Source organism: Thermobia domestica, chromosome 2, assembly GCF_964235325.1.
Source record: "Thermobia domestica chromosome 2, izTheDome1.hap1.1, whole genome shotgun sequence".
NCBI lineage: Eukaryota > Metazoa > Arthropoda > Insecta > Zygentoma > Lepismatidae > Thermobia > Thermobia domestica.
The window spans coordinates 256754900-256772602 of NC_137455.1; the positions used below are offsets into that span (position 1 = coordinate 256754900).

General features: G+C 37.3%; 1 protein-coding gene across 3 annotated transcripts in view; it reads right to left on the reverse strand.

Annotated features, from left to right (window-relative positions):
- The window catches only part of LOC145678455 (major facilitator superfamily domain-containing protein 12-like), a 67791-nt gene that overhangs the window by 18774 nt on the left and 31314 nt on the right, over window positions 1-17703 (reverse strand). For all 3 annotated transcript variants that reach the window (XM_081748609.1, XM_081748607.1, XM_081748608.1), the window contains exon 7: window positions 17242-17392. In XM_081748609.1, coding sequence (XP_081604735.1) covers window positions 17242-17392 — 151 coding nt within the window. The remainder of the gene's footprint in view (window positions 1-17241; window positions 17393-17703) is intronic.

The window sequence follows — 17703 nt, forward strand, 5'->3', positions numbered from 1 at the left end:
AGAAAAGAATTCAATTGCTGGAACATTTTTCTCTATAATCTTAAGGTTACATCTGTTAAGTAAAGAGTATAACATGCGTCAGATTTCCGAAACGATTCCTGTAATGTTATTGAGATTATAATCATTTTGCTCAAAGAGTATTGTTGCGTCATACATAATTGATATTCTTTCTTCATGGTTTTGGGGAAGGCGTCATTTATATTATTATATTACTATAAAACAATTTTAACGTGGATCTTTGTGGATGCCTAATTAGAAACATACCAATTATAAATATGCATGTATTCAGATTTCAGAATGTTTTCACATCAGTGATTTGTAATACTGATATGTACTACTACTTCATCAACATCACCTAATATATAATATACTCTACAACAGTTGATCAGATTCATCTACCGTAATATGAGTTTCATCTCCCTTATCTAGAATAAGCCTCAAATCTGCCCACCTTCCAATGTTGAAGACAACCAATGGCGTATTTAGGATTTTCTTTCAAGGGCTATGCCCAACACAAGGAAGGAAGTGGGCAATTGCCCACCTGAGTTTGAGAATTAAATATATTTTAATTTATGCATTTTGAAGTTATAATGGCAAGAATTACAGATCGATAAATCCTATATGATATGATACAAAAATTTAGAGGTGAATCTAACCCTTTATTCTATTCATACAAGAAAAAGAAAACATCCTCTTGGCCGTCCTAATTTCCCGGGCTAATTATTCCCCCGTTTTGATTTTCTTTAATGCAAACATTTCCTTCATTTAAAAATAACTAAACGATATAATTGTTCCTTTGTTATAATAACTAAAGTCCTGTCATGTTGATATCCGCGCATGTTGGTGTGGTACATTAGTTTCGCTATCAACTCTTCTTAGTTTTGGTGTTACTGATGACGGCCAACTTGAATCACAACTGACAACGGTCGATAAAGTATGATAGGCGAAATGAAAGTAGTAACGTCAAGAAAAAGAAACAGAAAAATAGAAAGGATGACAGAAAGAACTATTAAGGACGCAGTTCTTATATGGAATGAAATTTGACAAATACAGTATTATTTCTGAACAAAAAGCATAAGAAAATGGAAAGTCAATGACATTCTTAAAAATGGTAAGAAGGATTATTGTTGTACGTGGAATGCGTAAAACTAACAAATTATTTCGAGGGGAGAATGAGTCCGATAGCCTCCTAAATACGTCACTGAAAACAATTCTGCTCCCCTGATATATATATGGGAACGTCTTACCTGTCCCCCCCAATGTTGAAGACAGATTTGCGCCTTTGGCCAAGTAACAAATAATGTTCTATGTTTACTGTAATCGATCACAATAATATTGTTGTAAACCTGAGAATCGTCTGATAACAGTTACATAGGCAACAGTTCTGCCATCTTCTGTCCATACGTGCTAAGACACAAGAATTGCAGATAAAGAAAATAGGTGGACGTACTGCTATCTGTGTAACTGTTGTCAGATCATTCACAGGTTTACAACAATATTATTGTGACAGATTACAGAAAACATAGAATGTTATTAGTTACTTACCATAAATACGAAATACACTTCGAAAAACTTTGCGTGTACCAAACAATAAAAAACAATGCAAATACTCACAGCTAGTGACGAGGTATTTCTGATATGTTCTAAAGGTGATGTGCTTGGTGCTCGAACTGGCAACCTGGAATCTCTAACCAGGTAAAAAAAATAGGGTATCCGTAGCTGGCGGAGAAAAATAACCGAGTCATTTAGGTATTCCATCCCCATTGGTTTATTTTAGTCGCGAACATCTTATACGGTTGGATTACTTGGCTCTTTGAGTTCAAGGAAACAACCGTCGAATTGATTTTAAGCCTCCACGGAGGCTACCACCAACTTGATCTTACACTGTTGACGACCTTGCTATTTCTTTTGGTTTCACGATTTATTTTGTTACTCTCCTCTTCGGAGGAAGAGACAAGCGAAATTAGTTGACGACTTAGGCATCTGTACTGGTTATCGATTACTTTTTGTGCTTCCTCTTCGGAGGAAGCAGATTAATAACCTACAAACTTAAAGCATTGCTCTAAGAACAACCCATTTAAGAGGTACACCGCTACCCCCCTTTCTGCTAAGCTGGCGCCATCTCCTACTTTAAGTATAAAGATGGTCTCTCAGAAGACACCAGTCAAATCTGAGAAAAAGGCCCAATCATGCAAAATTCCCAATAACAGGGGCAAAATAATACGATCAACATATAAACCAGAAGACTTTCTTGTGCCTTTAGGTAAAAACAAGCAAACGACCGCTCCAGCGAAGACAAAATTGAAAACACCTGCAGTTAAACAGACAAGTATTTCGCAGCCATCAACGTCGAAAAACACTGAAGATATGGATTTCACAGTAGTGGGAACACTTAAGCGGCGTAGGTCTTCTTTGGAAAATCTCAACAAGGCTGAAAAACAATTTTACAGCACCCAAGAATATCCACCTCTCCCCACCAGTAATAGGTTCGATATTTTGTCACCTGAACAAGCAGTAATACTAGTACCAGCAACAACAATGCACCAACTAACAAGCTCTCCAGTCTCAGGCCGCCTCCGATTTTCATATACGGAATAACGAACACATATACATTTATAAAGACCTTGTCGCGAGCACTGAAGGAGCCTCCCTTAGCTCAGCCCAATAAGGAGCGCATCCGACTTCAAGCAGCTAACAAAGATGACTATAACTCTATCAAAGCTTATTGTGAACAAACAAAGACTGAATATGCCACAGGAGTAGCAAAAAATGAAAGGCCCATAAAGGTAGTTGTCCGTAAACTGCCTATTGACACCGAATTAGATGACCTGAAGGAATAACTTACACGATTAGGCTTCAAACCAACAAGTGTCCACCAAATGTCTCGCAAAAGCAAGACTGATGATAAGAAAATACTGATGCCACTGTTCTTGGTAGCTTTGGAGAGAACTGCAGCTGTTAAAGAGATTTACGCAATTAACAACTTGCTACACTACAAGGTCCAGATCGAACCCTATAATCCTCCTTCAGTGCTGCAATGTTACAGGTGCCAACGCTTGGGGCATTCTCAAGATACCTGCCAAGCTCACCCGCGGTGTCTCAAATGTGGGCAACTGCATTTTACACAGTCTTGCAGTAAACCAGACACATCCACACCCGCCACTTGTGCAAATTGTCAGGGGGATCACCCGGCAAATTATCGTGGTTGCCCGGTATTTAAATCTTACTCTGAAGCACTAAAATTACCGGCACAGCAGCCAAAGAAACGCCCAGAAGCACCCAAGAAAAATTTACAAGAAACAACGACAGAGAAAACCCCCATTCCCACTTCTGTTAATAACCAGCCAATGGCTACAGGTAATGATCCTGAAGCCAGCATTTCTTCCCACACACAGTCAACTTCTGCACTCAATCAAGGGAACTCTAAAGAAGATCTGGACTTAAAGTCCGTTCTTTCCTTTCTCAAGGAATTATCTTTCCGTAAAATAATAACGCATATCAAACGTGGGATTACGCGGTTCCGACAAGCAGTCGAATCAGCTTCTCAGGCTGCAGTTGTAATAGAAACTATAGCAGAAATGGTTGATGATGGCTGCTTCTAAATCCAAGGTTCTCCATCACTCCCTTATTCTTGCTACGTGGAATGCAGATGGTCTCGAAGGGCAGAAACACCTGCTTATTAGATTTCTCACTCAACATAAAGTTGATATTATGTTTATACAAGAAACGCATTTTACTGCTCGAATCACTACTTGGCGATTACCCAACTACATTGTGTACAGACAGGATAGAGTGGGTAGACAGAAAGGAGGATTGTTACTTATAATCAAAAAGTCATTCCCAGTCAGGTTGATTACAATACCACCCCTACTTATTTTGGAGGCCCTTGCTGTTGAGCTAATAACTCCAGGCGTTCCATTGATATTAGTCACTGGGTACAGGTCCCCGGCTACACAACTAGAGCTCACAGATTTCGATATCATAGCTAGCTTAGGGCCAAAAGTAATCTTGGCTGGAGATCTTAATGCTAAGCATGGCGATTGGCACTCAATTAAACCTAACAACGCTGGAGACGCCTTACACCAATATATCCTAATAGGTTTGAATTGGGAATCTCAGAAAGGAAACTCGTAGGTACGGCAAATCATTGCAGAATTTTAGAAAATAACTCACGATATGATTTTATATAAAACAGTGCTAGCAAGTAGTGATGACTTAGAAAGGTTATTTTGAGAGTACACTGTAAAAAATGAGGTGTTGAAACAACACAAAATGACAACTTCATCATCAGTGCTCCACGAGACCCGACTCACCATCCAAAATTCGGTGGTCAACCCGATGTGCTTGATGTCGCTATTTGCAAAGATGTATCCTTTATTGTGCATCCTTATGTCATCTCGGATTTAGACTCTGATCATGACCCTGTCATATTCCACGTCTCACACCGCAGCCTCGAACATACCACCCCTCTCATCAAACAAATAGAAACTGATTGGGATGTATTTAAACGGGAACTAAACACTATGATCGATCTACGAGATAGACCCGCCACCATTGAGGACATAGAACAAGCAGTTTCCCACGTCACTTTAGCCCTTCGTACTGCAGAGACAGCAAGTACCACCATCAAAATCTCTTCAACCCAAACTGGTCAATGCGAGTTTTCATCTACACCTGTATATTCATCTGAAACACTGGGCTAGGCGTCAATGGCAGCACACACTACATCCAGCATATAAGACACTATGGAACAAACTGCGTGCAAAGCTCAAGATACTGACTATGCGACAAAACCAACAATACTGGGAAGACACTTTTCGAAATGTTACAGTAAATGATCGCAAAATCTGGACGTACTACAAAGCATTCCAACGTACTATAAACGCTTCAAAAGCTAGAGTCATACAAGGCCCTCAAGGACTGACTCAAGACCTTCAGTCGCAAGCGGATATTTTCGCCGACTCTTTGGAAAAACAGTTCCAGCCCAACAGAGCAATTCTCGATCCTTATTTCCAACAGCACATCCGAACTACCTTATATACCATAAGTAAACAAAACCCTACAGATATCACTTTAGTAACACCTCGGGAAATAGAAAGACATATCAAACGTCTGCCGGCAAGGACAGCATCTGGGCCTGATAAGATTCGAACTGAGATACTGAAACACCCAACAAGGAAATTACTGATCTTCTTAACTTATTTATTTAATGCCATCCTTCAACTATGCTACTTCCCAAAGACCTGGAAGGAAGCTCGTATCATCACCATACCCAAACCTGGAAAAAATCCGCTGCTCCCGGAAAACTATAGGCCGATCAGTCTTTTGTCACACTTAAGTAAATTATTTGAGCGTGTGTTACTCTGGAGGCTAAGACAGCATGTAGTCAATAATGATCTCATACCATCCCATCAGTTTGGGTTTCGTGCACAACATAGTACTACTACGCAACTCGTACGTGTAGTAGATCACTTAACAGTGGCTTTCAACAGAAAACAACACACCCTTGGAGTATACCTGGATGTCTCAAAAGCATTTGATAAAGTCTGGTTAGCAGGGCTATTATATAAACTATACACCCAAGGCCTTCCAGATCGTCTTCTGCATTTACTTCGTTCTTACCTCATTGGCAGAAAATTTCATGTGTCTGTTGACGGTGTCAAATCCTCCTCTAGGACTATCAAATCAGGTGTTCCACAAGGCGCTGTACTTTCACCTCTTTTATATACTCTGTATACAGCAGATCTTCCGACCCTACCACATTGCTTTCTCGCAACGTACGCCGATGATACTGCCTTTTTTACGACCAGTAGCTCTCTTGCACAATTCTACATCTATATGCAACGTCAACTAACAAGTTTTCAGGAATGGGCAAGACGTTGGAGGATTAAAGTAAATACAGACAAAAGTTGTGCTGTCATCCACAGTCGAAGACAGATCCGCGTCCCTCGATATCTTATCTATGAGAATGCACATATTTCTCACGCCACCCACGCCAAATACTTGGGACTGGCTTTAGACCGTGGGCTAACTTTCGCCGCACATATCAGCAACATCAAGCAAAGAGCTTTACGAAAAATTTCAGCGTTATATTCCATCTTTCGCTGCAGTTCAATTTCTCATGAGGTCCGCGTTCACATACTTAAGATGATAGTCCTGTCCACCCTCACATATGCATGCGCTGCTTGGCAACACGCTTCACACAGTCTCCTTCGAACACTTGAAAGTGTGCAAACTAGAGCTGGTCGTATAATCACTGGTCACGACAGATATACCCGAAACAGACCAATTCTGGAAGATTTGGAACTTCCTACTGTTAGAGAACTACTGCGACATCTTAACAGTAAGTTCTGGCGTACTTTACCCCGACACATTAATCCAGCAATAGCTAACATCGGCACCGAATTCGCTCTACGAAATGTCTATCGCACGCCACGCACTTAATATCTTTCCAGCGATCGCAATGATATCATCATCAGCTACTCTGCGACAGTTACCGATGTAGTCTACCACGCCTAACAAAACAGTAGAACTACCCAACAAACCACCTGCACATGTTGCATATATCTTTTATACCATCTAACTCATGGAGTCAGGGGCTTCGGCCTGATACTCTACTCAAAACTTCAAAATTACCGTGACCGTGACCGTGCGTGTTGGTGCTGAATTGACACACAAGAAACACGCTGAAGTGGTAGTCATTTTGTGTTGTTTCCACACCTCAGTTTTTGCTGTGTAAGATAGTGCAAACGTTCTTCAGTATATCTGTCAAATCTATTAAAGATTATAGATAATACACGACATTTTCTACACTCCCGGCTTTAAACTTCGTTCAGTCCTTTTCGCAGTTCGGTCGGTCCTCGCAAATCCTTCAATTAATCCATATCCATATTTGGTTATTCTCTGATACTGACGAAAAATCTGCTACAACATTGCCAAACTGACGTAGATGTGTTGTCTCGAGCAAATCGTAGAAAGACAAGTTACAATCACGCAAGTGAGTGCGAGTACTTCCAAATTTTCAACATTTGGATTATTGCATCATTCAGGAAACCACGAAATTTGGTTTCCAATATACTTTCATTTTAAACAACGTTAGTTGAAATATGTGACATTGCCTTAAAAAAACTCTAAATATGCTAATCATCTCCCTTTCGTTATGATTCTACAATTATGCTCTGCTGCTTTCATAAGGGGCTGAAGAAACGACCCTTGTTGTATAGACAATATTTAAAATGTTGTTTTAATATAACTATTCTATCAGGCCTTGTTTCCATTTTATACTAAAACACAAGAATACACTGAGCAAGGCTATGTGATAATATGTAACAAAACACACAATCACGTAACAGTTTCGACACAATAACTGTGTCTTCATCAGACTTTCACTCCGTCTGGCTGTTTGGGAGTTGGTCACCTCTTATATACTCTCCGGAGATCAAATTTAATTAGGGTCCGCCCCTTCGTTAAATAGTAACACTTGGTGGTTTTCACTTTCACTTTTAGCTCCACACGTGTCCAATTAAAAGTTTACTTTTTCTTCCTGGATACATTCTGCCTTTAATTATCCATATTTTTCTTATTAGTTTGTTCTCTTTCTTACTTTTTCTTTTCATTTCTTGTTCTTTAAGGAGAATCTTCTCCCACTCTTTATTTATCGAGAATCCTACATTCCAATTCATCACCTTGTCTCCTGCCTTCATAATCTCCATGACTTCTTTCCATTTTCTCACCGAAGTTCTCATCTCTACTTCTATGACCTCTGCTCCTTCCCACCCTATTCTGAGGTTTGTCTCTTTCTGATGTTTATATATCACATTGTTATCCCTTTTCAATCTTACATCATACTTGTGCTGTTTTATCCTTTCTTCCATCTTTTTCTTTGTTTTTCCTAAGTAAATTTTGTTACCCTCTGCGCATCCTACTCTATATATTACCCCCTTTTCCCCTTTATCCGCTATTGCTTTTCTCTTGATTTTCCTGACTAGTTCAATTATTCTGCTTTCTCCTTTCCTGTATGTCCTTATTCCTGCTTTCCGAAGCATCCTCTCTGTTTCTTTGCCTAGGCTTTCTATTCCAAATCATTTTTTGTTCTTGTCTCCTTCCTCTTTCTTCCTCTCTCTTGCTATGTTTCTTGTCACTCTATCCTCTTCGTTGTATCCATTTCTCCTTAGTTGTGTCCAGAACTTCTTTAAATCCCTTTTCCTCTGTTTTTCATTTGCGTTTAGGTCTATTATTCTTTCCTCCATGCTTTTTATGAAATTCTTCTTTGTACCCTCATCCACATCACTCCGTTTGTGGCAATATACTCCCGCTGCAAACTCTTTTGATACCAGGATGTAATAAACTCTCCTCCTTCTGACTTTTTAATTTTCATATCTAAATAGTTTATCTCCTTGTCTACTTCTATTTCATTCTCTAGTCTAATCCCTTTCTTTTCATCTTCCACGTCTCTTATGAATTGATCCTGCTGCCTTTTCGTTCCCTTCCATATTCCTAAACAGTAATATACATAACGGCAAAAAAGAAGAAGAAGAAGAAGCCTTGCTTAGTGTGTTGTTGTTTTAATATGTGCTCTAATAACATTAATTAAAATACCAAACATTCTGTCTGGCGAAGTCTGTACCTCTCTGAACTTCTCCTTTCTTCGCAACTGCTTGCAAATGCCTTGAGATTCTTATAAAGAGCCAGACGTGGGACACACTATTTGTTATAACTTAGAATTGTGTAAATTAACCGTACTTAAATTGCGAATTTAAATGACGTCTCAAAAGAAAACAGTGTTTCAGATAAAACGTCCAGCGCTTATAAATTGCAAACGATTGAAGACAAAGAGATGAAACAAAAAGAGATATAAGGATATACACCGTGTATTATCGGGCGAATTGAATGGGTTATGCTGTTTTACCAAAAAAGGAGGCTCTTCATGGGATACTGATGAATTATTCGAAAATTTTCAATAGGAAGGTAAGTCACTTGATATATCGTTGTAAAGTCTATGAAAAAAAAAAAACATTTGAAGGATTTTTTTCGTGTGGGGTTACGTTACAAAATGGTCAACATTTAAATCTTAGTTCTCGCGCAGTTAGATAAAACGTCCAGTGCTTATAAACCAAAAACAATTGAATAGAAGAAGATGAAACAAAAAGTGAGATAGGAAAATGCAATAGTGCGAATTGAATGGACGACGCTTTTTTTTTTTTTTTTTTACAGAACCTCTTGTCATGGGCATGGTGGAGAGAGTTCACTCAGAAAATTTAAGTATGAAGGTATGTCATTTAACTTATTATTCTAAGTATCAGAAAAACAAACACCAAGTAATATTAGTGTCACTCCATTTCACCAGAATGCAGTGAAATAGAGTCGCATCAGTGTTATTTTTTGTCGTGCTCTTGTTTGTTGCGCAATTTTTCCGGGTAAGTGTCACCTAAATTATTAAGGAGGATCATATAAAATTTACGTGGTCTAAGAGGGAGTGCAATTATTTATTTATTTGTTTATTCAATTATGTTATACTAATGATATGCTCATCAAGATGGAGGCAGAAGGATGACAACACATAATCGGCAATGGATATAAGGTATAGGGGCTTTCGAGGAGACACACATATGGTTAAGGGAACATAATACTCGTATATTATTATGTGATGGGCACGTCAGAACAAAATCGTAATTAATAGGTAGTGAATGTTAAAGTTTAGTGAAAAGAGGGAAAATTTTGGGGAAATGAAATGAAATGCAGTGCACTCGACGTCACATCACAGTGATATGTTAGTTATGACAAATGTAAATGTCTTCTGTTCCTGGAGCGATTCAGGAACTGATGTAGACAGTGATAGTTCACGTGAGTAGGTATTTACATTGTCTATGATGGATAAATACGTGATGAAAGTTTTCGTGGTCGATAAAAGACTAACATTTTAGGATTGAAGAGATCATGATCTAACTGCAAATAATATAACGTCATACAATGTTAAAGAGGAGTATCGTTGTAAGTTGCTGCTGCGTCGTTATTTCGGCGAGGGACTTCAACCCCTAACTTGTGCTATTCAACATCTGAGAAGACTAAGTCGATTTTCTGCTTGGCCTGTGATCTTTGTGAGATGTGGTATCCAGGTGAGTTGGGAATTAAAAAAATGATACCGAGATAAGTAAGACTAGTAGAAACATGAAAAGGAGTATGTAGATTCGGATTTCCGCGTACGCTAGAACTGCATCTAGGTGGCAAGAAATCCATTGATTGGTTTGCTAGAGTTAATATCCAGCCTCCTTACATGACCTCCTTCAGGCACGTAGCCAGAATTTCGTAATAGGGAAGATCCGTGACGAAATACTGTGATTATCATACCAGGGACTCGATCATTCTAAACTATTTTACTGGCAACATATATTGGTTCGTTTAGCCAGAATTTCGTAATGGAGGGGGGCGTGACATGAAACTCTGTGGTTACATACCAGGGGCTCGATCAATCTAAACTATTTTACTGGCAACATACCCATATTGGTTTGTTAGGACAAAAAGGATATGTTATTGAAAGTACAATCTTCCGAGATCATTCGAACTCGGTTCTTGTCTTCTTTCTTCTTTCTCTTATCTTCGTTTAATGCCGTCAAGGATTAAATGAGATCTCTCTCGGCAGAAAAGACATCCTATAAAATGGATTAGTATTGCCACGAAATTTAAAATTTCTTTAACAAATGTAACTGGAATCTATGTGGCCAGGCCCATATTATTGGTGATTGCGGGCATTTCTTATGTTCTACCTGAGAGTCTATCTGATCGAACCGGTTTATCCATCGAACCGGTGTATCGATCGTCATTTGATGTAGATTAGCATCAATAATATCCATACAATAATATAATAATCGTTACAATAATATCCATCTTCAACTTGACTTCCTCCCGTTTCCTCCACACAAAGCTCCTAAGAAGAAGGAATAACCAAACCCTTACTATAACTTCATATTTTTAACACTAATTCTTCTTTTTCTCGTTTCTTTTTGTTTCATTCTTCTTTAATTTCTTTCATTTCTGGTTCCAAAGGAGAGGTCCGGACCCACCCCTTAGCTACGTGCTTGCTTCCTTGCATAGTTTTCTTAATTACTTCATCCCGACGTAGAAACAACTGGAAAAAAACTTTTCATAATCCGGATAATTTTGGATATTATGTATAGCGATGTTAGGTGGAAAATTTTCCACTATATTTAACTGCACATAGAGCTACAAAATTCAATTTCTGTAGAGGAAATTAGTCAGCAACAAATTATCATTTTCCAATTAGCTTTCGAGAACCGGAAAATTTTCTAATATTTCAAGTTGGGAAGTAAAATTTTACAGTGTTTCTTTCTCTCTCTTCCTCTGCGAGCTCCTTCGTTGCTAAGCGGTTAGCATACGCGATTTTGGCATGAAAAACCTGGCTTCGATTCCCAGCGGGAGCTCATGTAGTTCGGATTCCACGTTAATCACTTGGTCCCATCTTATATAGTCTCGCTGCTGAAAGGGACGTTAAACTCAAAATCAACTCAATTCAACTCCTCTCTCTCTCTCTCTCTCTCTCTCTCTCTGTGTGTGTGTGTGTATGTGTATGAAAAGTGCAGAGAACATACATCGAGTTCATTGAGTACAAATATCCCATTCTATTATTTAAAATTTCAATTTATTAAAAGTCATGAATATTTTCGATTCATAAAAACATACTCCACTTATTCCTACATCGTTGTTTAGCCGTAAAATTTATTGGGAATAAATATTGTCTTAAAAAGTTTCAAGACGTGAAAATCTAACGATCCTTCATTTCAAGAATGTTTCAAAAACATCAATGCGTTCTTCCCTCAGAATCCACCTTTGATCTTACAATATTAGATTTCGTCAGTTTAATACGCATAAGACGGTTTTCTCATAGCTTTACTACTTTTATAGATTTACATACTGCAACATTTATAAATAAGTAGATATAATATAATGTGACTACTGTAAATTTTTGACTACCCAAAATTCGAGTTTAAGTAACTCATGAAAGCAAATACTGACCATTTTCTGGAAATAAACATTTATTTATTCATATATTCACTCAGAAGAGAAAGTTAAATATAACTAATAAGGAAGCTGATTTGTGTAGTTGTTCTTTCAATAAAATAATAAAAGAAACGTTAAAAGCTGCACTATTAGCGCTGCGTTCTAAAAGTAACAAGTAATTTCATTTTAATTTACAAAATAAAAAACCTATTTCCTTTTATATATGTATGTACTTGTTCTATCGAATCGTCAATATTTCCAATACATTTTTATACACAATAATGACTGTTTCATAATACAAATATGTGCTCTAAGATGTTGATTATACAAAATTCCAATTTTGAAATTATGATTTACGAGTGTTAAACACAATAAAATCAAAGCATTTCTTCTTATTTTCTGTTTCAAAAATAATCTTCATAAGGAATTTTTATGTAGTTATTTCATTACATAGGCAGGTCTACATGTGAAGAAATAGTGGAATTTTCTGTTTCTAAAATTGATAAATTCACAAAGATTTCTTTTCAATTTCTTGTTACATTTTAAATATTGGAATGGGATATTTGTTCTCTACGAACTCGATGTATGTTCCCTGCACTTTACACACACATACACACACACAGAGAGAGAGTGAAACACTGTATATTTTTTCTTCCCAACTTGAAATATTAGAAAATTTTCTGATTTCCGAAAGCTAATTGGAAAATGATAATTTGTTGCTGTCTAACTTTCCTCTACAGAAATTGAATTTTATAGCTGAATGTGCAGTTAAATATAGTGGAAAATTTTCCACCAAACATCACTATACATAATATCCTAAATTCTCCGGATTCTGAATTTTTTTTTCCACTTGTTTCTACGTCGGGATAAAAATTTTCCGATTCATGAAAATTCCTTTCACTTGTTTCTACAGAGCAATAAAACTTTGCGATTCAGAAAAAGTTGTTTTACTTTTTGCTTCAAAATGATGAAAATTTTCCGACTCATAAAAAGTTCTTCAATTTTTCCACACAAAACAAAATATTTCGATTCATGAAAATATGTTTCACTTGTTCCTACATAGTACTGAAAATTGTCTGAGCTATGAAAAGTTTCATATTCTTTAAACGATCTCTCACTTTTTAACATTTCTATATACGAATTCAATCAATTTTATGAATACTGAGGAATTGTTACTTGATTACTGATATTTGTTAAGAACGGAAAATTTTCCGGAAAAAATATAGAAGAAAATTTTCCACCTCACATCACGGCTAAACAACGATGTAGGAATAATTGGAGTATGTTTTTATGAATCGGAAAATTTTCAACACTGCTTCTGCGTCTTTAGGAAAAGTAAGGTCGAGAAGACAACGACCAGTCTTGAGTGACTCCAGAATGCAAGAACACCGGATGTGAGCGTATACTATTAGTTGAAATATAAGCCGATCTCGTCCTATCAAGAAATAATGTATGAAACGTACGTATAAAAATTAAGAGGTAGTTATGAAGTTTATAAAGTAAGCCAGGGTTCCAAACCTTGTTAAAAGCTTTTTCCAGATCAAAAGTTACCAGACAAGAAGGAAAACTTGTATTGTACTGATTGTAAACGGCCGTGGTAAGACGGAATAATTGAACCTGTGTACTGAAATGTGGTCGAAAATCAGCTTGGTGAATTAGTAAACGATCATGTATGCAGCGAACTAAAATTCGTTCTAAAACTTTGCAAAGGTAGCTGATGATATGAATTGAACGATAAAACTGGGCATTTAATGGAAGTTTCTTAGGATTTGGAAATAATAGAACTTCAGAATATTTTCAATCAATGGAAAAATACCAGTGCCCGGTATGAAAGTAAATGTGCTGCTAAGAAAAAGGAGAAATGAGTGCGGAGCTTGTCTGATAGAAACACATTATGGCGTCGAAACCTGGAGCAATGTTACGTGTACGTGATTGAGTAGTACGAACATAGTCTGGTTATATAGGATGGGTCGAAAACTATGTTGTTCGACGGTATGCTTGGAAAATGATTGAAGAGAGGCAATAGTTGGATCCGCACGTCAGTTGATGGATGATTGTAGGCGAGCTGGTGTGTACCAAACGGATAGAGGTGTAAACATATCTAGAAAAAATGAAACAAAAGCATAGTTTTATTTATGTCCAAGATGATTTGTTGCCCATTATGAACAATGGAGTATGTTGTAGTACGAGAAACTACTCCAGTGAGATGGTGAAATATACACCAATATTTGCTAGGGTGTGTTTCAGTTACAAAAGTATTATAAGTGTGAATCCAGTGGCGTTTGTTATACACAGCTATATAATTATGTGTTATTCTCAGATATTGGAAAGGTTGGCTGTGGATCGATTTTCCTGACGACATCTACGAGAGACACAGATGAAAGGTAAGTATTGTGGTTGCAATTTTGTTATGGGGTTCCATCTAAATTGTAACCGAGCGTTATGCTGCATCGTGAACAGCTGTAGTAAGAGTACTGATGATTTGATTGACTTCATTTTGCATTCTGGGGATGGTGAGAGGAAAAAACTGTAGGAAGCATTGGGTGTCTTAGTCGCAGCGATATTGGTTCCAGTCTGTTCGTTGGTAGCAAAACATTGTTTCAGGAGGTGGCCAGGACGGAGAGACAGTATAGTAGCGGATTTGGGGTTTGACAGGGACGTAATCACTTCCTATAGAATCGAGCCCTTCCACATGAATATGTTAAGAGACAGATGATAATTCCTATTATTATTTTCTATTATTATTTTTATTTTATGTATATTATAGTAACAAGACTGTAAAATGATTTGTTTATGTCTTCTATAATTGGAGAACATATTATCTGCTGAAGACAATAAATAAATAAATGATGATGTTATGACAATATCAGATGTGGTATTACTCACAGGACGTGTGTGCTTCAGTAAATCATGATACGCAGCACCAGTGTCATTCCGAGCGAAGTTCAGAAATTTATCTTTGTCCCTTTAAGATCTTTGCGGAAGTTTTTCCAGTGATAAATGTAATGATTAATGTTATTAGCAACGAAGCGAAAGAAATCATAAAGTTATGGTTTGTCAATACGAAGGTAAAGTGCTATGAGAGTGACGGTACGGCCTTTGAAATAGACAGTAACGATCTTATGTTCGGGAAATTAAATAAAGTGTTGGAATGCAGTAACAGTACGATAAGAAAAATGTTGCTGAATATCAATAGCTGTAAATAGGCCAGATGGAGCGTCGTGTCAAAGCAGTTGATGCATATATAAGTTGGTGTGTTAATAGTGACTTATGTTATAAAAAGTCATAATGACACGGACCGCATGGAAACAAGTTCAGACTTAGCTGGACGAGGTTGAGGCTTTGCCTTCCATTTATAACTACATGTTGGATGATTTTTGGAACACCAGTTACAATACGATTTACTTAAGATTCGGTCAGCTTTTAGTAGGAAGCTCAAAAGACTAATATCCACATTTGATGTGCGTTCATTCGGATGTTGGACGTGAATTTTATTATTGGCATTCATCAGACCCGACAGGCAGAGATGTTGGCGTGCGAAATGGCTCAATCTTATACTGGAAATTGAAAGTATTGGGTGTTGTCGTAGGGGATGTGTAGCTTTTTGTGTGTTTGGGTTTAAAGAAGTTAATTTTGCTTTCGTACCAAAACATTTCGAACGTTGCCTGTTGCGAGCAAGTACGGTAAGATTGGGGTTAGGGGATTTCAAGATAATGCCCCGTCGTGTATTAATAACTTCACGTATTTTGTAACGAGAAATATATTTGAAAAACTACTGGAAAGCAGCGAGAACTGTGTCACATTGCTGATCATATTCGGTTAACAAGATATTAAACACACAGGTTCTTGTTGGTGACTAATAGTGGCGAAAGTTGATGCCCAGTCCATGGTATGTCAGTTACTCCCTATCGCTAGTCGGATCAACGATGTATGTAATAGTTTTTGGAATCCAATGTTTGTTCGCTATCAGAGAGAGATATAGAGCGAATCCGGTGCCCTTTATTGATACAGTTGACACAAGTAGGAGAAACTGTATTTTCTTGAAATATGCATGTGTTCGGAGTGGCATAGCTTAGCTATTTATTAACGCAGAAGCATGATTTAGGTGTCATATTATTGTGAAAGAATAAAGCTTTCACCTGGTATAGAGTTTGTTGTTACTGATCTAGGGGGTGGAGATCATTGAATTTTGATAAAATATTGTGGAAATTGTATATTTTCAATTACGCAATTTCCCTCCTTGTTGCACCTTAACAACGGGCGACAAGCTATAAAGTTAGACAGCTTATGAGACACACAGGTCATATGAGTATTCGATTTGCCGAAAGTGTCTTTGTTGTACAGTAAAAAAAAGAAAGTGGAATCTGGTGGAGGAAAGTTCGCTTTATAAATAATATAACGATTTAACTTCTGAAACAAAAAGTAAAGTATGCTTCTCATTTTTTGAACTAGTTATTTTTTTTCACAACGAGCTCATATGAATTACTTTTTCCCTCAACGTCTACCTTAAGACATTATTCATGATACCATGTGTCTCGTATTCCCACCTCGGCCATATTGAGTTTCGTTACATAGCGTATTACTTGCTAAAAAAAAAGAAAAAAGAAAAAGAAAAAAGGAAAAGTTGAACAACTAAAATCTAGATGAAAAATTATCACATAAGACACGTTCATAACTTTGAAATTGTAACCTAAACAGTGTACATGATCTGAAAGAATTTCCTTCAAACAGTCAGTGAAGAATTACAACTTCTTGAGAAAATTATAACAGTGGCGTTTTGTTTATGCGAAAATTTTGATGCAATACGTTGCTGTCAATAAGAGACTGGTGCAAGAACGCTGGATCAGCAGAAAGGTGACATCACAAGGTTGTGGCAACAAAAAATTATAGTTATTGAGAAATTCGCACTGGACGACATTCTGATCTGGCCTTACTATTATCACTTATCTTGTACCTACTCTTTCCTTACAATTTAGTTGTATATATTTTCTGAAAATATATGTGCCAGTATTTAACAATTACTTATCGTGTTTTCAGGTATAGAATAACACTGGGTAAGTACTACATAAGCGTAGCATCTCGTAGTATTGGACCTACTTACAAAGATTAAACCCCACCCAACAAAAACTGTCTGGCTACGCGTCTGTTTTAGCACCACCATCTTTTATTATTTTTTACTGTGCATGATATACCTTTCCTTAACTAGAAAAAAAATTGTAAACGTACCTTGCTTCGATCACCATTACAACTATCCCATTTGAAAGTTTGTCAACAAAACTCATTGCACTGTATACAAATGCACCACTTTCTGTATTGCAACCAATAAGGTCAGCAGTTAATCCTAAACTTGTAACAAGCACAATGGCACTTGAAGTTCCTAAAATTTAAGAAGAATACAAATAATTATAATGATCTAATGATTCGGAAATCAATAACGGTCAACAGAAACACTTTTATAGAAGAAAAATCTCCAAGTAACTGTATGTAACTTAATTTGAAAATGCTCAGTGGTAGAGCGTTCACCTCCGATGCTTGGGGTGCCTGGTTCGATCCTAGCTCGCGCCGTGTGGACTTTGTGGTGGACAAACACCGTGCTCGTGGGTTTTCTCGGGGTTCTCCCATTTCCTCCCACTTTCTTGATTCCACCATTTCACTCATCCCTCATCATCACCGACTCCTTTAGCCTAA